The following is a 23,704-nucleotide window of genomic DNA, read 5'->3' as shown; positions in this document are numbered from 1 at the left end:
CCAAACCGTGGCCAAATGCACCAAACCAGGCTTCTTCTGAAAGCTGGTTCGTTGGCTGTGGACAATCACGAACTGCCGGATCACGATCGCACAATCGCCAATTTCGTGGGTTTTTGAAGTTCGTACTGTGGTTCGTGCCCATATCTAGTTTTGATCCAGCCTGTAATCCACGGCTAGGGGTAAATAATTCACAGCAATAAATGAAAATATAGAAGGGAGTTGTTTACAGGCTGTCTTGAGGACAAGTTGCAACCATTTTACATACAACATACAGCAAAATCCTATGCATATTTATTTTTTGCTGTACAATGTATAGCACAACCCTATGCATATTTATTCAGAAGTAAATCCCACCAAGTTCAATGGGGCTTACTTCCAAGGACTTGTCCCTAAGACTGCAGTCTAATACATTCAGGAAGAACCATCACAATCATATAAGAGGTGGGAAAAAAATCTTAAGGATTACATTGTGTTTTGTGCAGCATTTGTATTTTATAGTTCATACACCTCTATCCTTTTAGTCTCTCTGGGTTGCTAATATCACTTATGTAATTTGCACAGGGAATTCCCTTCTTTTATCTAAACAAAAGGACCATACTTTGGCTGCAGCTGTTTAGAAAAAAATGGTAGCATTTATATCAGGTATAATCAAATTCAAGACAGAAGGCTGATTCTTTTATTCCCCTGGCTTATCCACAAACACAAGTGGAAGATCAAGGTCCCTCTGACTTTCAGTCATTTATGTTCTGTATATTGATAAGCATAAACCATAAGAGTTCTTTGTCATAAACACAACGCTCTTTGACAATGCATATAGTCAATTTCTCATACCTGAAAATCATTTTAAATAGGATTTCATTTTACTTATTAGAGTGACTACAAGACAAAATAACAAAACAATGCCAATGCTTTGAAAACAATGTTAACGGAAAACTGGTTGTCATTTGGAGAACACGCAACAGAAACTCCTTGACCCTGTTTCAAGTGGTGGTGGTGGCGGCGGCGGAGGTGGAGCTGTCTGTTGCAGAAAAATTAAACAAGTCCAGTGACACCTTAAAAACTGGCAAAATTTATTCCAGCACAATCTTTCCACAAAAATGTATGCTAGAGTAATTTTTATTAGTCTTTTAAAGTGCCAATGAATTTCTGGTTGTTCCTCCTTTACATTTTAATCCATCCTAATTTATTTCCTTCATTTATACCCTACCTCTCTGGTCAGTGGAGACCCAAAGTCACTAACAACGCTGAGAGGATGTTGCTGACCCAATTATCACCCAGCAACCTTCTGAGGCAAGATGGGGATTTCAACCTAGATCTCTCAGAACCTGTTCTGACACTCTAACCACTACTCCACAATGGCTCCAACGATCCTGGAAATGATTGGTTCCTCCTCCATTTCTATCCTTCAACACAACTCTATGAAATAGGCTAGGCTGACAGAGAATGACTGGTCAACCACCAAGTGTTTTTAGGGTAAGTGGAATTTAAACCTGGACTTCCAAGTCCTCGTTCAGCCATAGGGTTGCCAGGTCCAGATTGGGAAATTCCTGGAGATTTTGAGGATGGAGCCTAGAGAGGGTAGGATTTGGGGAAGAGAGGGGCTGCTGTTCACCATAGCAGCCATGTTCTCTAACGGAACTGATCTCTGTTGCTTGGAGATCAGTTGTAATTCCGGGACAATTACATCTGGAGACGGGCAACCCTAGCACTCCAGCCACCACACGTAATTGGCTTTGTCATCCAAAGTATTTGTACTCAATTCTGATTTGTTATCCACTTCTATGTAACTTTGCAACAACAATCATTTTGCCTCCTTTCCTCCAGCTCAATCACCCTTAGGCACCCCAAGATCTCCTGCTCCTTCAAACGACTTTACTGTCTCCCTTGTAGCCCCTTCAGCCTGGAATTTCTTCCTCAGACTCCTATGTAATGCTGCCTCTCTCATTTCCTTCAAACCCTCCCTCAAAATCCATTTCCCATGTACAGACACATGACATCCTCCTAACGGAAACAAAACCTAAGTGGACATAATTGGAATAAATGTATATTCTTCTCGTTTCCTTCCCAACTCTATTCTCTTCCATTCCTTTTTTTTTTGTTTCCATGGTGGCTTGTCTTAAAATGCAAGTTCCTTGAGGGCAGAGACTTGTCTTCTTCTATGAAGTAAAGTTCTGTGTACATTCAATGTACCATACAAATAAATAAAGAGCTCTGAAGGGATATAGAGTAGAAAAATCCCCCAGACCTACAACACAACTTTTAAAATGTTGTTATCAATGCAATTATTTTCCACCTCACATGAAAGTGTGTTTTCAGGCTCTGGGTGTTTAAATATTGTAAAATACAATGGGATTAATCCAAACTAAACAGAAAATTTCCTCCTCCTTCCTGTTGCAGGTTCTTCTCTTGTCATTCCCAGGATCCCGTCTCCCAGGATCAACAGTCCATGGAGATCAGTGGGCTACAATGTGGGGCTGGAAAAGTTCAATTCTGTTTTGTCTGAACCATTGTCTTCTGCCACTACAACCTTTTAACTACTCACAGACACACTGAAATGTACTCCAAGACCTATTAACAGTATGATCTTATGCTGAGTTACTCCTGTATAAGCTCATTGACTTCAATGGAGTAACTATGCATAGAACTGCAATGTTAGTGTTACTGCTACCAAAGTACTAAATATTCTCATCTCCAGATTTACCTGGGAGATCTGGTTGTGGGGTATGGGGGGAAGGAGGGCTAGGCACATGGTAATTGTCATGTTCTTGAGGGGCAGGGAGGCTCCCTGCAGGCTCCACAGGGCCAGCCAATCAGGGTGGGCTAGCCTGGGTGACAGGGGCAGGGGCAACGGTGACAGATCTGAATGGCATGGTTTCCTTTCAGATCCACTGCCAGCCCTCTTTAGAAGGGTCTGCCTCCACCCCACATCACTTGGCTCATGGCCAGCTTCCCACCCAGCCCTCCTTTGAGAGTTTATTGTCAGTACTGTGTTCACAGTGCACTGCTGTGGCACTTTGGGTTGATTACAACTTGTTGTGGGGATGCATGCAGATAATGTTGTACTTGTTTTACTTTTGTCACAACTTTGGAGTAGGCAGTTTGGGCACTGGCCGTGGATCTGTTTGGGGGAAACATGGCCTGCAAGCTCAGTTTTCTTATTATGGGGATCCCTTTAAGTGATCTGGGGAGTGAGGGATGGCAAGTGCATGCCCAGCTTAGGGGCTGTCAGAGCATCCTCACTTTCAGGTGGCAGGGGAGACACACACAGGTAGCTCATGTGGTATCCCACTAACTGTCATCCCATGGTTTCCCTCCCCCGCAGCAGTGGTCTGAGAGGGACGGGGGTCATTCGCTGGCAAGCAAGTTAGCCAGTGCTCGGATCCATGCCCAATGCAGCACCAATGGTCCGTGAGCTGTACATCAATAAAGTTGTTGCCTCCTTCAACTACATCAGGGTTGTCTGGTGCATTCTGTCACCTCACCCCTTGCCTCTCCTCCCCCATCAACGCTGGGCCTGCAAATTCACTTTCTAGCACCAACATATCAATTGAGTTCTGCTTTCCATTTTCCAGTTTCCGGATACACCTGCCTATGAGTTAATGATTCTCTCCCTCCCCAGCCCTGCAGAAAGGTTTGTTTTGAATTACTGCTTTACAGCAGAAAGAGTGGGTGGGAAAGAAAATTTCAAGCTTTCAGCAAGATAAAGTGATTGGTCTTGGATTGCATAAAACAGCAGATTATCACAAATGTGGCTATACTGACAGCTGGAGCACTTGTTATATTTACCACAGAAATACAGCCGAAAACAGCTTCTTCTGGCCAAACAATCCCAGTTCTGGCCATGAAATGCAAAACTAAAGACCAACTGAGGGCCTCAAGACAAAAGCCATTGTAAAATTGCAGTCCCCATGCTTCCTAGAGGCTACTTATATCATATCATATCATATCATATCATATCATATCATATCATATCATATCATATCATATCATATCATAGGGTTGGAAGGGACTCTAGGGTCATCTAGTCCAACCCCCTGCACAATGCAGGAAATTCACAACTACCTCCCTTCCCCACACCCCCAGTGACTCCTGCTCCACATCCAGAGCATCAAGGCTGCTAAGAGACTCGAAAGACCCCCAACAAAGATCCCCTTCAGCTTCAAAAGTACACACAAGATATTTTATGAGAACAAATACATTTTGTCTACCATCTGTGTTAAATTACTCAGCTCCCCAGGCTCCCAGAGTAGGACTGCCAGCCCTCAGCAGGCAATCCCTGGGAACACTGGGGTGTGTGTGGAAATGTCTGGACCAGGAAGTGATATCATGATGCCCTAGGAAAGTTCAAATCCCTAGGGCATCATCACATCACTTCCTGTCCCAAAACAGGAAGTCCCAAAACAGGAAGTGATGTCTTGGCACCAATCAACTTCAAGTGAGGACAGAGGGCAAGGTGCATGACAAAAAGGTCCTCTGCCTGAACTAGATGTGGCAACTCTGTCGCAGAGCAATCCAAGGCTTTAGAATTTTATATTCCTAGAGTTATTCCTGTTGAGCATGCTCAGAAGCTTTATGCTTTATAAGGCAGCAATGGAATATCCAATTGTTAATATACAACTGTATCAGCTATTCAGGGCCGGTGCCAGGGTTTCTAGCACCTGAGGCAAGATACCTACTTGTGCCCCTTGCCCCATGTGCACACATAAAGTGTGCGCGCACACTCTGGCCCTGCATGTTGATGTCACTTGTGACATCATTGTGCAGGAGTGTCCCCCTCATCTGAGGCAGGCGGCAGCAGTGAAGGGGCAGGAAGGCAGCCCACTTCCCTGCTCGCTTCCCTGCTCGCTGCCGTGCCACCTGGGCGTGCAGCTCGCTGAGAGCCGAGCCAAGGCAGGCAGTAGCGACGAAGGGGTGAAGAGGCGAGTGGGGATGCGGCCTGCTTCTGGGTTAGGGGGTCATTGGGGGCTGGCACGGCACCTCCTTCAGAGTTCAGCGCTTGAGGCGGCTGCCGGCACCACCTTCATGAACGCGCCGTGCCTGTAGCTATTCCCTGCTCTGCCACATCCCCCTCTTTTAGCATGGGTAAAGTTTGTAAAGATGGAAAAAAATATTAGAAAAGGTTATTGGGGAGTACCCCCCACCCTGGCTCACATTATAAAGTAAAAAAAAAAAAAGACTATCTCCAAATTTCTCATAGAGCTTAGAAATACAATGCCAATTATGAACAAAGTGGGCATTCCCACATTGCCAATGCCAATATATAGTTTCATGAAGGGGCACCACACATTAATTCATTCTGAACAAAATGGTTTGGACAGTGTTCACTTATTCACATGTCAATGGCAAACAATTTGTGTTCTTGCTCTGATATCACTGACATAGATATGATGGCTGAGACAAGAAACATTTGAAATGATATCTTGGGTCTCGCCAGGAATGCAGTTGGCAAAGAAAAGAATAAGAAAGTAGCCATCTGAGTGTTTGCTGTATGAGCAAACATTCAAGAAGCAAAACTCACCACCACCAGCAATGATTTGCACTACCTGTCCCTCTGGCAGGTATAGAATGAGAGAAAGTAGAGCACTGGGCAGATCTCTAAGCTCCTCACTGGAATTTACTGGAACTAGCCCAGACTCAGCAGAAAAACAGGTTTCAATCTCAGATTCAGATCCTGAAAAATTTGCATCTTCTTTAGTCTAAATTATGTCCTTTTTTACTCTTGTAAGGTAAAGGGTGGTGATGGCTGAAGAAAAGATAATGGAACTTATAAAGCTTCTTGTTGAGCGATTTCTGACTTTTCCAGCAGAGGGGACTAAGGTATGCAATGTAACACATAACCATTATTTTTGTTCCTTCAACCTTATACCTTCAAACTCAGTTTAAAACTAGTCATTATCTTCTTTTCAGCAGGTGGCAACGTAAAGTAAAAACAGGCTCTGGAGTTAAAATGAGCAGGTTGTTCCACCTCACATTTTTTCCCTCTCAGGAAAAGCAATGAGACATTTACTGGAAAGGTCAACTTTACGGAAGGTTCTGGACTCATTTCCACAGCATACTCATTCATTTTCTAACCAGTTCAGGGCAAGTGTATCCCAAAGATTTTTTTTTCTTTCTTGTTGCATCTGGTGAAGGACTCTCTTGCTGAGAAAAGGTCAGACCATGGTGAATATGCCAGATGACTCCTTAAAGTGCTTAAACTGATGCCAGGGGTTCAGCTCTGGCATCAGTTTTCCATGAGAAGAATCCACCCTGGGAGGTATGAACTAAGAATGGACCAAAATACCCTCAATTAGTTACTGAATTTATTAAGGCTACTTACAGAGATCCCCATGCATCAAGGATTAGGGAGGTATGCTGCTGGATCAGAGGGTTACATTTCCTTTGGCCCCATTAACCCTGCCCCACCCCATTAATTGCTGGCTTTCTGCCTATTCCACAATCTTATACATCTTTGTAGTGGAAGAGCCTGAATAGCACAGGGGAAAAAATCTGCATTAAAGTTACCAACATAGAGTAGAAAATAGAGACAATATTCTAACATTCTAAGACTGCACTGCAATTTTGGATGAATTGTATTAGGCTAGCAGTTTTGGAATGAAAGACTAATTTCTTTGTCAGAATGCTTAACTTTTAATGGTGTCTGGGGTGGGGCATGGAATGTACAGCCCTTTCCCTCCATTTTAACACCAGGATGTGTCTCGCCCTCCCTCCCCGCAGGCCACCCATGGTAAGGTTAAAGCCAGAAACTTATCTCTCTTGCTTCCCATCACCTTGCCCTCTTCCCTTTCACTTTCCAGGGTGTCTCTCTGTGCTTCCAATCAAGGCCAACGTGAAGGCAGCCAAGAGAGGTTGGAGGGTGAGGGATATGCAACAATTAGAAATAAAAATACACATACTAGCCACCTGAATCACAGACAAGTAGCCCAGACAACCACTCAAGCAAAATGCCTGTTGAAGAAAAGGTGCAGGTAATCAAAAAGCTTCCTGTTGCCATTCCTTGACTGGCTGAGACCCCCACCAGTTAATATCTCATGTCCCATTTGTATTAATGTGGGCTGGGGCAAACAGAATCCATAGTGTTAATGCGATGAATCTCCCTTCCCACCAAGTTGCTTTAGTAAAAATTCATGAGGAAAGAAAGCAGCTCTTTTCGAGCTATATCCTCATTCAGTATGCAAGCAGAAACAAAGACTGACTTTGGATATTCCAAACTAACAGAATAAGAAACATGCCATAGCTGTTTAGAAATCAGGCAAGGGGAGGGGTATGACTCAACAGCAGAGCATGTAGCTTGCACAAAGGACCAAGGTTTAATCTCTGAAATCTCCAGCTAAAGCATCTCAACCATTTCTAGGGAAGAGCTTTCTTTTTTTGAGACACCGGAGAACAGTTGCCAGTCAGAGTAGGTCAGTGGTCACCAATGTTTTATTTAATGGGAGCTACTTCTGAGCTGGGTTGTCTCATCATAGAAGACAAGATAAGACTCATTGGAAAAGACAATAACACTAGGAAAAGTAGGGGGGAAAGGAAGACCCAAGATGAGATGGATTGACTCAGTAAAGGAAGCCACGGCCTTCAGTTTGCAAGACTTGAGCCAGGCTCTCAATGATAGAACATTTTGGAAGCTGTTAATTCATAGAGTTGACCATAAGTCAGAAGTAGCTTGATGGCACATAACACACATAACATTTCTGAGTAATGAAAAATAATAACGTGAGCTGCTCCCTTCCCTGGCATGTTACCAAGTTCTGTCCTGGAAAAACAAAACATGGGCCACCAGAAATAAAGCTATCATCTAAATAGCACTGAGAAAAACCCTATGAAATAATAGCTTTTAAAAATAAACAGATTTTTCATGATTTTTCCCCTGGGTTTCTTGGGGACACACAAATTGCTTTGTACAAGCTACTTGTTGGAGACCCCTGGAGAAGATAGCTCTTGATAGACCAATGGTCTAACTTGACATAAGGCTCCACTTGTCCACATCAAAAACTAAGCAACTCTTAGGACATTTTAGTAGCTGCTTTATGGCTGCAATCCTAAAGTCACTTTTCTGGAAGTAAGCCCCACTGAATAATATGAGACTTTCTTCTGAGTAAACTAGTTTAGGATGTTCCCAAATGGGAGCTTTGCAATAGTTGGAGCTAGCAGAGAAAGACAGCTTTCAATTCCAGCCATTTCCCTACAATAATCTACAGTACCCAGAAGAGGGCTACTAGATTCCACATGATTCATAAGGTTGCCAGCTCTAGCTTGAGAAATTCCTGGAGATTTGGAGGGGGGGTGGAGCCTGAAAGAGTAGGGTTGGGAGAATGGGCTTCAGTGGGGTATAGTGCCATACAGTTCACCCTCCAACGCAGTAATTTTCTCAAGGGGAACTGATCCCAGTTCTAATTCTGAGTGATCTCCAGCCATAACCTGGAGATTGGCAAACCTAGCTGGACATAGATGCTTTTAAAAAACTTCATTACACATGCTCAGTTTTGCTAGGAACACATACATTTTTTCTAGTTAATAAATATTCTACAATTTTAAGCACAGATGAGTACATTGAATGTTGTGCTGTTCTTTGGAGAAAATAGAGCCTTTGATCTGTTTTTGTGCATCTACCGTACACAACTTTCCTTTTGAAGTGTACTGTACAGCTTATCTTTGGATTTTCTAAAGAAGCAAGAGTAGGATAAGATCTGCTCAGAACATTATAGTCACCATTGAGAAGAATATTCATTTCCTTCACACACCACCCTCTAGTCATAAAAAACTGTATTTCCCTACCTTTTCAAATGTACGTGGATAATGATGAGCAGGGAGAATCATTGCATAATGGCTTTAACTTACAGGATGAATTTTGCTTTATGGTCAGTTTGTGAAAAACTCTCCATGAAGATGACAATTTCTACTATAAAATAATATCTAAATTAATTCTACCATGCATACTTAGAATGTTTGAAGTCAGTCTTATGGATGCATGGATGGGTACATTTATGTCATAACAATGATATATTTTAAAACTGGTTTAAATGGTTCTAAGAATGTGCTTTATTATGATGATCTATATGACTATTTGGGATATGTTCTTTGTAAACCACCTGGGAGATAATATGAAGACTGGACATTTTGAGTTCTTTCACTGCATGGTAACGGATTGTTTTCCACATTTGGTAAACATTCTTTTGGACCTCACTTGGGTATGAGTTGGGACAATCAAACAGCAGCTGAGGAACTCTTGCTAAGAACTGCTTTTTTTTACTCTAAAATTTACTCCTCCTGAAAAGAAAAAGAGAGAGACTGCTATATGTCCTCACTGGCCAGCAGTAATACCGTCGCTTGGCTTTAATAACCACAAGAGATATATCTAGTAAACATTTTGGTTTTTTCATGCTGTGTGATTTTGTATGAAAACCTCTTCAATCAATATTTTGGAGAGAAAGTGGTATTTAAATATATTAAATGAATATTTAGCCCAGTTCAAATACAATATTGGTACTCTAGAAACCATGATTTCCAACCTCAAACCCAACCTTGGAATAAAAGCACATTAAGCATCTCTCTGGCACTCCTCCCTTCCTTTGTTGGACTTAGGAAGCAAGTCTGCTCAGAAATAAATACCCTTTTATTTTGTGCAGTGTAAATCTGGGAAAGGATTCTTAGGATTGCAGCCTTATCCATATATTAGCATCACATCTGTTCCATGAACAACACTGACATTGTTAATCAGGCTTCTAAACCAGAGTTTTACAATTCTACTTTGAAGTTCAAACTCTGGTTTGAGATGCTGATGAAGATGCAATCATTGGTGCTATGTACACCAATGATTATACAAACCCAAACTAAATTTGTATGAGAACGTAAAGCTCATTTTCTTCTGCCATTTGTCATTATAATTTGAACTTACCTGTAGCTGCTTAGCATTTTCTTCTATCTATCTATCTATCTATCTATCTATCTATCTATCTATCTATCTATCTATCTATCTATCTATCTATCTATCTATCTATCTATCTATCTATCTATCTATCTATCTATCTATCTATCTATCTATCTATCTATCTATCTATCTATCTATCTATCTATGCATAACATTGCAATAAAATGAATAATAATGAGATTAAAATAATTCAGAATATAAAAACTATTTTTTTAGGGAGTACATGGTGATATCCTAGTTACTGGAGTTTTTGTAAAGGAAACAGTTGGGAAGGTAAGGCTGGGGTCATCTTAACCTAGAAAGTAATACAGATGTTCAAGATATTACTTTGCTAGAAAAGTCAAGAAGATCCCCCCTTCCCTTTTGTACTAAGATACACTAATGTGATAGTCCTATATCTATCATACAGCTTCATGCTTCCACAGCTGAAAGCAATAAAGAGCAGACATTTCCAAAGGCCATATATTTGAGAGATTGGATTCTAGGGGATTTCAAAAGCCATCTATGTGTGAGCCAAGCTTTACGAAAGGTAACTAGAGTGGGTGCTCCAGTTCATGCGACTGATGGCGTATTTCAACAGAAAGTTAACATGTTGGTTTCAAAGAGGATCAGAGCCCTTGAAAAGAACCTGCAGCTGTCAGTCTCTGGCTATGCTAGGTCTTTCAGATCAGAAAGCAAAGGTTCCACATCCCATCATATTGAGGCTCATGCCAAACAAAGACTGTGGTTTATTTCCCATTGATAGGTGAATGTCAATCTTGGCTACCTCTGCAGCTCTTGGCTATATGCTCCTCTGACTGTTTTTCTCTTCAAAGTTTTTCTCCACACTATGGCCTTCACTTTCTCCCATTCCACTTCCTCTTCCAACTTACTTTTACTAAGTTTCCTCCCAATGGTGACTCAGGATCTTCCGCTGTCTGAGGTAGCAGTAGTAGTGGTGATAATAACCGCCATCTGGCCACCTCCATGCTGCCTACCTTACCACTGCCACTCCCGCCCAGGAACCAGAGTCCCTCCCTCCCCTGGTCCTGTTGCTACTCTGAGGAAAAAAGACAGTGTTAAATGCAGTGTCATCTCACTTTCAGTGAGGTGATATAGGGTAGCTCTAGTAATCACCAGAAATTATGGTAAAACCATAGATTTTCTGGTGATTTCTAGAGCAATCTATGTTGCTTTGTTTTGTTTTGTTTTTACCTGAAGTGACAGCAGCAGGGCCCTCCCATATCCCCACCCAGAACAGGCTTTAAGGAATGCCAAATAAGACAGAAGTGAGCTTCTAAGCTAATGAAAAGTACAAAAAATCAAGAATGTATCTATTTTTATTTTTACATTGTTCATTTGAAATGCCAAGAAAATAAAGGTAAATTTTAATTCTATACCCTCAGTGCTTAGTTCTCGTGGCCCTTCTTACATGCCCAAGGTAATGCCAATTGCCACCTCTGGGCATGGAGCAGGGGTCACTGGGGCAGTTGAGGGGGGTAGTTGTGGATTCCCTGCATTGTGCAGGGAGTTAGACTAGATGAGCCTAGAGGTCCCTTCAAACCCTATGATTCCATGATTTTTCTCCACTTTGTGTATCTGTGTGGGGCTGGGGGTTATAGTTTGTCCAGGTCTCCATAAATCCTTGGTCTGGTACTACATGCTTTGGCAACAGGTATCCAGAAAGATGGCTGAACACTTATGAAAATCTTCCAATGTTCAGCAAGTGGCGTGAGAATCTTGTTGCAGCTTGAATTGTTTTAAAGAGGCCTGGAGTAGGAGCACAGTTGCCAGGCCCCAGCCAGCCCAGCCAATGCTTCCTGTCACTGCTCAGCTGGCCAGAGGAGGGACTTACTGGCAGCATGGCCCTTGGCAGTGACATTGTCACATTGCCAGAGATGTACCAGTATCATTCCATGTGCATCTGGAAAGATGGAGCCCTTGTATTTGGGAGAAAATGATAGTGTTTTGCCTCCAAACCAGAATAGTTCTCACAGCCTAGAAGACATGATGATGTCACTTGCAAACGTATGGGGGAGAGACACCAGTGCATTGTTGGTAACTTGATGATGCCACTAACAAGTCCCTCCATAATCTGGTAAGTCCACTCTTCCATCACCAGGGACCTGGCAAATGATATCTTCCAGCTCCTGAGTGGAGGCAGAAGTGGGACTGGTAGCTGTCCAGCTGGTAGGCTAGTTAGCTGGTGACTGGAGGTGGTGCTTGGCAAGTTGTTGTGATTCCCCCCCCCCCACACACACATCATATCTTCTGCCTAAGTCAGCTCCTTCAGATCACCTCATTATAGGGCAAACTTTCCTTCTTAGCTTCATGTCTCCCACTGTCCTAGGCTTCTTTTACCTGTGTTTTCATAGGCCACTCTGCATGGTCTGCCCCACTCTAGAAGCAAAGCAGCTCCCCTAATAATTTACAGAGGACCTGAAATTCTTTGGCCTCTGAGCATCTAGTCAATCACAGCCAAGTCTTTAGCTTAGTACATTGCAATTTTGTACAGGAGATAAATAAGGTGCCAAAAACGTTCTGGCCATTTTCATTTAAAAATAAAAGATGGACTGCTTTCACTTCCCTCTTGATGAAAAAAATATATAAATGTCATAAATCTCCTAAATAAATAAACTTTTACAGTAGTAAGTTCTTATTCACCCCACTTTATTACCACGAACACCCTTCCTAGATGTCTGCTGTTGGCTCTGACTCCATCTTGACTCAACTAGCACTTTGGCAGCCATTTTAGAAGTTAGCAATGCCTCACTTTAGAGAAGATGAGGACATGACTGCCCTTAATGAGATTGTGCAGTTCCCTTCCATTATGCTAACAAGTTGTCACCACCTTGGGTGGGAGACTGATTCACTAATGGGGCATTGCATGTCCATCATTTGCTATGAGATCTCGCAAAACCAACTGTTCACTTTGGTCTCTCAATCTCTTCAGCAAATACAAGTCCTTCTAACTGCAAAACTAGATTATTATCAAGACACCAGGTGGCCTTGATAACTCTTATTGACCTTGTGTGATTGTCTCCTACTAGTCTGCCTCAGACATGGGTGAAGTCTCCATCTTGCCAGTTCCTTTAGTCCCCCCGAGATACTTCCTAGTGCAATCATCCTCGGTTACCCTCCTGAGATGAACCTCACCCCTTCATCTAATCAGAGCCAGGAAATCCATAGATGCTCACCCTGTGCCCACCCCAAATTTTATTATTTTCCCAATCATTTCTTGTGCATTCCTTTTGTGCTGGCTCCTGTAACTATTAGTGCTCCCCCAGGCAAAATCTTGGAAGATCCACTACCTCCACTTGCTCAGAGGATGTCAACTCCATTTTTCTTTTGGAACTTTGGGGCATTTCCTTTGGGAGGTCTGCCTAAGGCTCAACTTCTGGATCATCACCCTCTGGTTAAATAGACATTTTACTCTACTCAGCTCAACAAACTGAGGATAGGTAAACTGTCTCTTTCACTGGACTTGGATTTTTCATTTCTTTTCTCTCCAAACTCTCTCTCTCCTCTACTTTTCTTTACATTCCCCTGGTCTTTCCCTCCTCCTTGTGGTCATTTTCCAGTGCAGAAATCTTGCTCAGCCAGTGGGTCAGCTTTCTTTTTCTCTTATCCTCTTTATCTCTTCACACACACATCCTTCCAGACACAACCATTTCATTATTCTAACTTCTAAGTCCATTTCAGTTCCTGTACCCCTATATTTCCCTAAATAAAATCTAAACCTTGTTTTGGAAAAGATCTAGATGTTTTGTGGTTACTGTTAGCTGAGCAGGAGCACTTTGCTTTCCCGCTATCCAATTAAGGATTCCTAAACCATACATTCAGTTCTCCCTGCTTAGAATGTGTCAGTTTTCCAAGCTAGCCAGGCTGTGGGAAACAGGAAGGTTCCCCCTGATTTTGAGCTTAAATTTCCTCAAAATGGTCATAGTTCTGGGTGAGTGATCTGAACGCAAGTTGAAGAGTCCACAGCTGTCTAAGGATACACAAGAAAGGGAGCACATGTAGTGACAACATGGTTAAAGGTTTCAAGGTCATGTAGTATATAAAATTTATTCTACTAAACCATGCCTTGCTTCCCCTCCTTTTCTGCATATAATTAAATGTATATGTGTATGTATATGAGTGTGTGTATACCTATGTCCCATGCTGGGGACTACCTATGGGGATAGAACATCTGATAAATGCCAAAATTTCCCACATGAGAGAGCTTCCCCTTTTATTTATGAGTCTAAGAGGAATGCTTTGAAGTTTGTTTTTCACCTCAATAATAGTAATTTCAGAAACACTGAATCCCCCCACAAAATCCTCCCCATCATCTATATATCATTCATAAGTGTCCACTGATGCTTTTTATTACCCCATGCTGCTGCATCAGCATCATTTTTGTCCTCCGTTACATTTCTCCTTGAGTGTTCCCAGGCAATCAGGAATCATGTTGTGGATCTAATGACAATGTTATGTAGCCTATCAGATGTGGCTATTTGTTGACATCATAGTGCTTTTTAGATTGATCCATACAAGGTCAGTCCTTTCCTTCCAGTAAAATACATGCAAAAACACACACCCATCATGCATGCAGAAGCTCGGCAGGGTATTGGCATCCAGCCATCATGGTACTGTCTAAAAAGCAAGTTCTGTACATACAACATTGTAGTTATAAGACAACATGCACCAGTGGAGCAGAAACAAATGCACTTGCTCTGCCCCTACCCATGACCAAATGCCCAGGCTCCACTCTCTACCTATGCACATTCATTCCAATATGGCCACAACACCTATGTGCGTACAAACTCTATGCATGTAAACTCCATCTCTATGACTGAATTCCTAGTCAAGGGGAGAGAGGCTGTGTATGTTGAATGAGATGGAGTTTCAAGCAAATGGACGTTGTAGTCCAGAATAAATCTTTTTTATGGAATGGTGTATCCCAAATACATGAAGGTGCATACACTTGGTTGTGTGCAGAGGTGGGGCCTCAGGGTTGATCTTGCTCCCTACCCATATATGTTGAACCCAAACACTGATATGTCATATGTCCTATCATTAGAGGTTATCATATAAAGCATTGTTATTGCCATTTTAAGAAAATCAGCTACAAGGAATTGATCATTAATTAAAGTGAGGGTAGGCCATACACCTTCAAACACTTACTTGAAAGTAAGCCTCCCTGAACCACTGATTAAAAATGCCTAGTATTTGACTGCAGGGTATTTATAAAAAATAGAACAGTTAAACCTTCCTGTTTTCCATTATAAGGAAGGGGTTTCTCTTCTGCTATAACACTTTCAGTAATCTTTTCTTTCTTCAAAACAAAACCAAAAGTGTGGGAGGGGGGAACTTTGGGGATTTAAAAAAAAAATAGAAAGTTGAGCAACCTTACATTTCTTTAAGAATTCTAGTATTTCATTGGGAGACCTTGAACTTCTTTTCCCCTCTTCTAAATCTTTCTGCTCTTTGAAAGCCAAGCTGAGGTACAGCAAATGGGACAGGCCTTGGGGAGACAGAGCTGAATTATGGTTCCCTGCTACAAGATAGGATTCCTTCCAGAGGTAGGTTTGTCTGAAAGTATTAATTATTTAAAATGATATATATTCTCCATTCCCGCAGTTATGAAACCTTTCTTTACTACTTGGAGATACTAAGGAAAGAACTGTGCACATATGCAACTCCCCACAACCCCAGTTTATGAGTACCACATGATGAATATCTGCCCAGTTATGAGCAGAACCCGGTAGCTATGGAGACAAAAAATGATGAATTCAAGCAAAGTCTATTATTCCAGCACTGTTTTATGAGTACTGTTGTAGGTGCTTTCACATCATTTTCAAAATTCTGTAGCACTAACAGATAATACACGTGCAGCATTACATATAGATAAAACTCAGTTTGCAGTGAGATGGAGCTCTAACAGTGAAATCCTAAGCAGAGTTACTCCAGTCCAAGCCCATTGTTTTCAGTGGGCTTGGACTGGAGTAGCTCTGCTTAGAATTTCACTGTAAAGGTACTAACATTTCCCTCTTCTGGAAGAAGAACCTGGGTTATGCTATTAATTGTTAGGGGCCAGAAGAGACTGCTATCCACACCCCCATGTCACCCTAATATATTGAACTCTCATTTCAATGTCAGTTGTTGCAAGCCACTCTAGAAATTGTTCATGGCTGAAAAGTGGGGCATAAGAATAGTAGACAGACAGATGGAGATATTTTGATAGGTGATGATGAAATGGATGGCTATGGTTGGTTTAAACAGAGGACCCTTCCCATCCACTGAGTACATAAGCCAATGTCCCATTCTGAAAATATCTTCTCTTTCTTCTCCTCTTGCTCCTTTGTGAGCAACTCTCTTTCTTTGACTGCTCTGTCTCCCCGACACTGACTGTAGCTGAGCATAGCTATGTTGCTTTGAGCGCTGTAATTTTCTCTCCTTGTGCCAGGTGACAGACTGGAGTAGCCAGACTCAGTAGCTGACTTTGGGCCCAGTCCCAAGTGGCAAGTGTCTGGAAAGTCCAACCAAATGTGCTTTTCTTTACTGTACATATGACAAAACACACACCTTAACCCAATGTCCAAATCTCATACATAGGAACTGGTTTGCAAAAGTCATAGTCTTGTTTATACTGCTTCTTCCTTCAGATTACATCTGGACATTTAAGAAAAGCAACTGTGTCTAATTACATCAGTTTAAATTAAATGTCCTTGACTCTGCTCCTTGTTTTGTGAATGCAACTGTCCATTTGCAATTTGTTTGGCAGCATGCTGGCCTGCTCTTATCACTGCCTTCAAGATCCATGATAAGGCTTTAGCACTTGTTGTCAAAGGCCATATTGCCTTTACCATCTTTTATTACTGCCATTGAAAAGGGCAAATAGTCTTTAGAATCAGCTTAAATTATACTTTTGTTCCTCTAGGAAAGCAGTCATTTGTAAACAGATGCTAAGATAATGTACTGGGCATACTTATTTGCCTATTACTTTACAACAGTGTGGGATTGCTCTTCCAGTCATAAAAAGATTGATGCTGTATTAAAACTAATTTCCATGGGGATGAGAAACATCTCCTAGCCTTCCTCTATCACTCCAAGGAGGACCTTCAGTTGAGACTGAGCAAGTTCAAACTACAGTGATTTTTCAAGCATGACATTAGACACACACTATGGCTATTATCTAAGCCCCAAGAAACCCACATACAATAATTTCAATGAGTTTAGTGTTTTTTAAAGGGAACTTACAGACCAAGTCACAGGGCTTTATTGAGACCAATTAAATAAAACTGACATAAAACCTGATGGAGGAGATTAAAGGTCTCTTGCAGTGGAATGACCAAACTAGGTACAAATTATAATATTTGTTTCACCTTCTAGTCCTTTTCACTGCTGAATCTTGTTTAAATGGTAAGTGTTCCCCTTTAATCTTTAATTGCCGGGAACAAGAACCCAAACCACAAAGGAATGCCAATCACAATGTGGAAATCCGGGAGACTACCATTTGAGTCCCAATTGCCATTCTTCCGGAGTGCTCATACAAGTTAAAAATGTTGACATCCAAAACCAAAGAGAAGACTCTTGCAGCAACGTAGCATAAATCCATCTCAGCATGTACCCATCTGGCTTTCAACTCATGTAAATCTACCTTGGGTACAAATGGATATTGATCAGAAGCAAAAATACCTTTTAGAAGTGATTTGTAGTGCCGATTGCAGAAAGCATCCTATCTTGTTAAATTTGATTATAAGGTTTAGTAGCCCATATTACACTGAAGTGACAGGTTTGGAACAACACAATAAAACCATAGGGACCCCAAGTCCTACCATCGTTCTTCTTGGAGGGAAAGTACTTCTTTCCTCATCTTTCAAATGCAATAAATATAGCCCAATCTGACACTCTTCTCCCCACCGACAATATTTTGGTACTCAATGAAGCCATAGTCCCTCAGATATCAGCCTGACTTTCCTGGGCTCTGCAGTTAGAACTATATATTCTTTCAATGTGTACTGTACAAATTTCAACCAAAACACCACCTGATATACAGACCCCTTGAATGCAATTCTGATTGCTTATTTCAAACTTGACAAGGGTAGATGAGCTAAGTAGATACTGCGTACATCTAGTGATAGCCAATGGATTACTTAATTTGGATTCCTCTTAAAATCATAATTTCAGCAAAAAATACTTCAGTCCATACTCAGCCCCCTTGTATTTACTAAGACACTTAAACAATGATCTGTTTAATGTCTTTATGTTCCATGGAGACTGGAATGAACTTACTTATTGTCTAAGTATGTTGAGTAACAAGGACAAAAAACAAAGAAAAAAGGTTTATGACATTATCAACTTAATAATTCATTTGAAATAATTCAGAAAAGCAATGTGATTTTGTATAGACACCTGGACCAAACCAGAATGGTTTACATATTTTCTCTCATCCACTGCTTGGCTAACAGATAATATAGCCTTATTTGCATCACGGACATAATAGAAATAATGGCTGTGAAGCTAGCAACTTCACACCAACCTAAAATGGCTAGAAGGTAAAGACGGGCCTAAATGCTTTCATCATTGTTGTTTATTTCAACCTCCTCTCATCTTTGAATGAGCCTCTTTCGAGCTTGAGCTATTGAAAAGAACCACCGTCACTTTCCTGATTGCTGTAATTTAATTAAATAACCTTTCACACTGAGCAAACCCAAAAGCAAAAGGCTCATTAATCTTTCTAGTGATTAGAGACACCTCAAGAGCTTCAAACATTTACCTCTCCTTCCCAGCAGCAGAAATGGATTTAGGAGGATCATGGTTCATACCTCACATTCCCTGGAGCCAGAAATGGTATATGTGCAGGGTCCAGATCCATTAACCGATACATCCATGGTCTCAGAGTTTGTTGGCTTGTAGTCCACATAATACTCCTGTAAAGGGGAGTTCATTTGCCTTTCAGACTCTCGGGCCTTTTTCCGGCGTCTCTTCATAAGAGTGTGTTGCTGGAGCTGTTTCATGCTGGCTGGGTAGCGCTTCCATGAGATGTAGATGACCAACAAAATCATAGCCACTGAAAGAAAGAGGGCAACACTTCCGGCAATAATCTTGTGAAAGGAAACATGCTCATACTCTGGTTCTGGCCCAGATGTTGGGAAATCTGGAGATGGGCTAGATGTAAAAGAAGTTGGCTGGTAGTCCTCCAATTTGGGAAGGGTAGGTTTTGGAATAAAGATAGGCCTCTGTGGAGTTTTTGGTGGCTGGTAGGGCTTTTCAGTGGCCACAACTGGGATTTCAGCACAGATGTTGTAGGTTTCTACAGCATCACTCACCTTCTCTCCCTGGATATGCTTAGGGCCTGCACAAATCATGGTACTCTCTTTGTTTCCCTTGAAGTTTTTAAGCCAATTAAAAAGAGAACAAATGCTTCGAGTACATTCCCACATATTTCCAGACAGAGTAATGGATGTTAAAGAAATCCAGGCATTGACAGTCTCCTGAGAGATATTGGTGAGTTTGTTAGAATCCAAATTGAGCTTTTGCAAATTGGGCAGGCACTGGAATGTTCCAGGTTCAATCCCTGCAATGTCATTCCCCGATAAATCCAAGTTGTGTAAGGAACTCCAAGTCCATGTTAAACCTTGGCTAATGGACCGGATCCTATTCCATTGCAAGTAAATAGAGCGGAGGTTGAACAGACGTGGAAAGTGAGCAAAGTTGATCTTAGAAAACTGATTGTGTTCCAAGTGGAGCTCTGTTAGCTTCAAGAGGCCAGCAAAGGCATTACGGGATAAACTCCGTAGGCGGTTGTATCCCAAATCCAGAAAATCGAGATTGCGGCAATCTTGGAAAACTCGAATTGGGACCGTTTTTAATGAGTTGGATCGTAAGTGTAAGATCAAGAGCTTGCGAAGACCTTTAAATTGCTCCGACTGCAATGCCTGCAGCTTGTTGTATGACAGGTCCAGATTGCGGAGGTTGGGGACTGGATGAAATGTTTTGTTGTGCAGATGAGTGATTTTGTTGGAGCTCAGAATTAATTCCTTCAGCCTACGGATGCCCTGAAAAGCATCCTCATCTACAGAACTGATGTAATTATGGTCAAGGTAAAGCCATATGAGTTGGTGAAGGCCTGCAAACTGATTTGGCTTGAGCTTTTGGATGCTGTTGTACCGCAACGACAAGCCTTGAGACCCACCGGAAATGTTCTGAGGGATGTCTCTGAAAGCGTGAGATTCGCAATACACAATTTTGCCATCACATCTGCAGTTCTTGGGGCAAGCTCGCTGAGCCCCTGTCAGCGTCACAAACAACACCGTAGGAAGGAGCACAAACAGCGCACTCATGCCTCTCAACTGCTTAATTACATGGAAACCTACAATATTAAGAAGACAAACATGCATTGTAAAGCCATTCATATAAATCAGAGGTGCATTATTCCTTAATACAATTGTGTACTGTACATAGCAAACAGAGCCGAGCAGAAGCCAACCTGTTTGCCTCCTTGCTATCCCCCCCCCCGTTTGTTTTGCATGCAAATGCTTGTGGTTCTGTCCCTTCTTCTGCCCCCCTTCCCAACCCCCACATATGCCACTGCACTATAGTTATTCAATTACCTTGGTGAGATTTATGACCTCAGAGGAAGAATTAAGACCCCTCACCTGCTTTTGACTCATTCCTGTGTGCATCAGCAAGCCATATGGGTGGATTACCCTTATCATTAGGATGCTGAAGTCTTAACATAAATTTACCCCACATATATATTTATCAACATATTTATCCAGTCACTGGGATGTAGCCTTTGGAAGGAGAATGAGCTTTATTGCCAGGACTGTTAACAGTTCCTGAACAAGTTAAAGGTTTTAAACAAACCAACTTGCTAGCCTAGATCAACATAGCCTTGCAAGAAACAAGGCAACCAACAATCTTTTTCATTATTTTTAAATGGGTTTTAAATAGCATAATGAAACAGAAGTTAGGAAATTGTTTGAAAATTATGTAGAGACAAATATCCTAGAGGTATAATGTGGGATGTCTTTCTGATGACAAACATGCCGGACAGTAGGCATGGGTGCAAGCAAAAAATACAAGTCCTATAAGCCATGTCTTGTATATGCTATAGAAAATCTCAGAGGATTCTAAGGAGATATTTTTTCTGTTAGCCTATGCGTGTGTGTGAATGTAATGCTGAGACCAATTCTCACAGAAATATATTTATTTAGGAAGATGAGAATGGCATCCTGAGAGCAGCAAAAGTGCAAACCTGAAAGACTTAGATACGCATCAAGATCTTCCTCCCTTCTGCTCCTTCCCCACTTCTGACTCTATGAATATTTTGCATTTCACATGAAAGGCACTTATTGTTACTTAATGCTCCAATGTGCATGCGATTTACAATTTCCATGTTCTCTGAATAACCATGGGCAGAGATTTCGGCAAATCCAGCCTATACATACATGTGTGTGTGCCCTACATAAGGGTGAGACAGAATGACTTTTTTCAGACCTTGCAATAATCTTTGAGCAAGGGGCTTTTTCCAGAGTTATAATATTTCTAACAACTGGACTACATTCTTTGAACAGATTTTTTTAAAGAACTATTAGCATCTCAATAAATAATGGGGTTTTTTTAATGAAGGTGGGGGAGGAGAGGAAAGAGGGACCAGAAACAGACAGAACACAGCACTATTTTCTCTATTATTATTCCTGTTTGAAATAGATGGAATCTTGGTTTGTGGAGGGAGGGAGAGATTTGCAGGCTAAAGAGTTTTTGACTCTGTTTATGATCTTTTCACTTTAATGGTGAGGTTTTGCATTTAAATTCTGATCTTTTCTTATTGCCTGCTCACCAGCAGCAGCAGCAGCAGCCAAGCACAAATATGCTCTAGCTTACAGATGGAGGGAAAAATATAAACCTGTCACAATCTGGGGTGTATGGGCGGGGGGGGGGAGACTTGCAAAGACTGCTGGAGATCTAAGGGCTATTTGGCAGCGGGTGTGTGTGGGGGGTATATCTTTCCAGATAACTGCTCAACCTTTCTGAAAGATAGTCTAGAACAAATGCCCCCTCCCTTCCTGTACGTTGAAAAGGGTTAAGAATCTGGATGGTCCCCAAAAGCCAAAAGGATGTGAATAACTGGATGAATCCTTGATTGGATGCAACATGCCTCTGGCTACTTCTGTGTGGACAGCAAAGTGATTGAAAAGGGAGATGGATAGAGCAGCAGGACTGCTCTAGGATGTATGTACAGGTTCTAACAATTAACTCCGCACATGCATTCTGAGATTAATTACATACAGAAACACTGCAGGGGCAAAGACGAAAGGGGCACGAGGGGGAGGGAAAAATAGACATGATCTAAAAATATAATAGCAAATGAGTCACCTGGCAAAAGACTGCACTAGTGGGATATTTAGACCATTTGCTCCTCTTGCTCGGAGACCAACCCTATGAAATATGTATTTATAACATGAACAGCTGCAGCTGTTCTACAGAAACAAGAAAAGTTCACTTACCCATCCTTTTGTCATCCGCAAAACTGTAGCCCCCCCTTTTGTCTTCCAGCTGTTTTTGCTTCTTGCTTTTGGGGTTTTTTTTCCTCCCCCCTCCCCTTTTTCAAGTCAGTTTCTTTTCTTCACAACCATCACAATGTTCGTGTCACACAAGCCCAGCTGCTAGCTCCTTCGCTGCCATCCGGTGTGAATGCAAGTAACCCACACAAAGTTCCCGAGAGAGAGGACAAGGAAGAATTTGGGGGGATCTGAGGGGAAGGGAATGGGGATGATGGGGAAGAGGGAAGACAGGACTGGGGGTTAGGGGTGCCGATGGACAGGAGGAGGAAGGGGGGAGGTCAACCTCGGAGAGCCATTGTGCACATCACCAACGGACCATTAGCATAAATTGGCAAGCTGCACAGTGGAGCGACGGCAGACCATGAAGGTAAACGCAACTTCTGGAGGGGTGGGGGAGAAAGACAAAAACCTTCCCCAGCTCCGAGCATCCCTTATTATTCGCCTTGCTCCTGCCATCCCCAGACACAGCAATCCATCCTCCAGCTCTTCTGGTGTGTGATGCCAGCAGGCCTCCTTTGCTGTAGAAGAACACTCTCTCTTTTTTAAAAGCTGGGCAGGCTAGTTTCCTCCATTTAGCTGGTCAGGTTGAAAATGTTTTGTAGCGGAGAGAGGCTGGCTCTCCTCTCATTCAGAAGGCTTTTCAGACAGAGACGATGCTCAGGAGCTTGTTGGTGCTAATGTTCTAGTTTGCGATACACTGAGTGCCCTCCACTGGAGAAAACAGATCACATATTAAAGGCACGAACAAGTGAGGCTGTCATTGCTATGCAGACTTCCTTCTTTCACTAAGAAAATTAAAGACACAGGATTGTTCCCCCCCCCCGTTTCTGCACCAGCCTCCTTCTCCCACTCATACACGCACACTCTCCTAGTTATCCCTAAATGTTTGTGCCTCAGATTTTGCTTGCATGGACCCAAAATGAGCTTAAAACACCTCTGTCCCCTACAAATGTTGCAAGGCACACTTAATCATATCATGAAACTTAACTTTAACATCCAGGCACTGGAGTTGTGACCTGATTTCTTTTTCCCTGTGAAAACTGCAAACTGCTTCTTTATCTACTGCCAGGTGGGAGGGGAATAGGTCTTCTGTTTGTGGATTTAAATGAAGGATTCGGGTTAAAAGGGCAATAAATTAAAAAGCACCATGTCTTTTTTATTTATTTAAAGTATTAATTAGACATCTTTCCTCAAAATGTTAAATGGGAAATAAGTTGAAAATGGCAGGGTTCAGGGAGAA

General features: G+C 41.9%; 1 protein-coding gene across 1 annotated transcript in view; it reads right to left on the bottom strand.

The window, feature by feature from the left end:
- The window catches only part of LRRTM4 (leucine rich repeat transmembrane neuronal 4), a 559,145-nt gene extending 536,679 nt beyond the window's left edge, over positions 1 to 22,466 (bottom strand). The window contains exons 1-2 of the mRNA XM_054998291.1: positions 22,408 to 22,466; positions 18,721 to 20,267 (exon numbers count right to left, since the gene is read on the bottom strand). Of these exons, the coding sequence (XP_054854266.1) occupies positions 18,721 to 20,267; positions 22,408 to 22,411 (1,551 nt within the window). The 5' untranslated portion in view covers positions 22,412 to 22,466. The remainder of the gene's footprint in view (positions 1 to 18,720; positions 20,268 to 22,407) is intronic.
- Positions 22,467 to 23,704: the final 1,238 nt, after the last annotated feature.

The sequence above is a fragment of the Eublepharis macularius genome, chromosome 14 (genome assembly GCF_028583425.1).
Source record: "Eublepharis macularius isolate TG4126 chromosome 14, MPM_Emac_v1.0, whole genome shotgun sequence".
NCBI lineage: Eukaryota > Metazoa > Chordata > Lepidosauria > Squamata > Eublepharidae > Eublepharis > Eublepharis macularius.
Note: the sequence above shows the minus strand (reverse complement) of the source record. Positions and strands in the feature narration are given on the sequence as shown.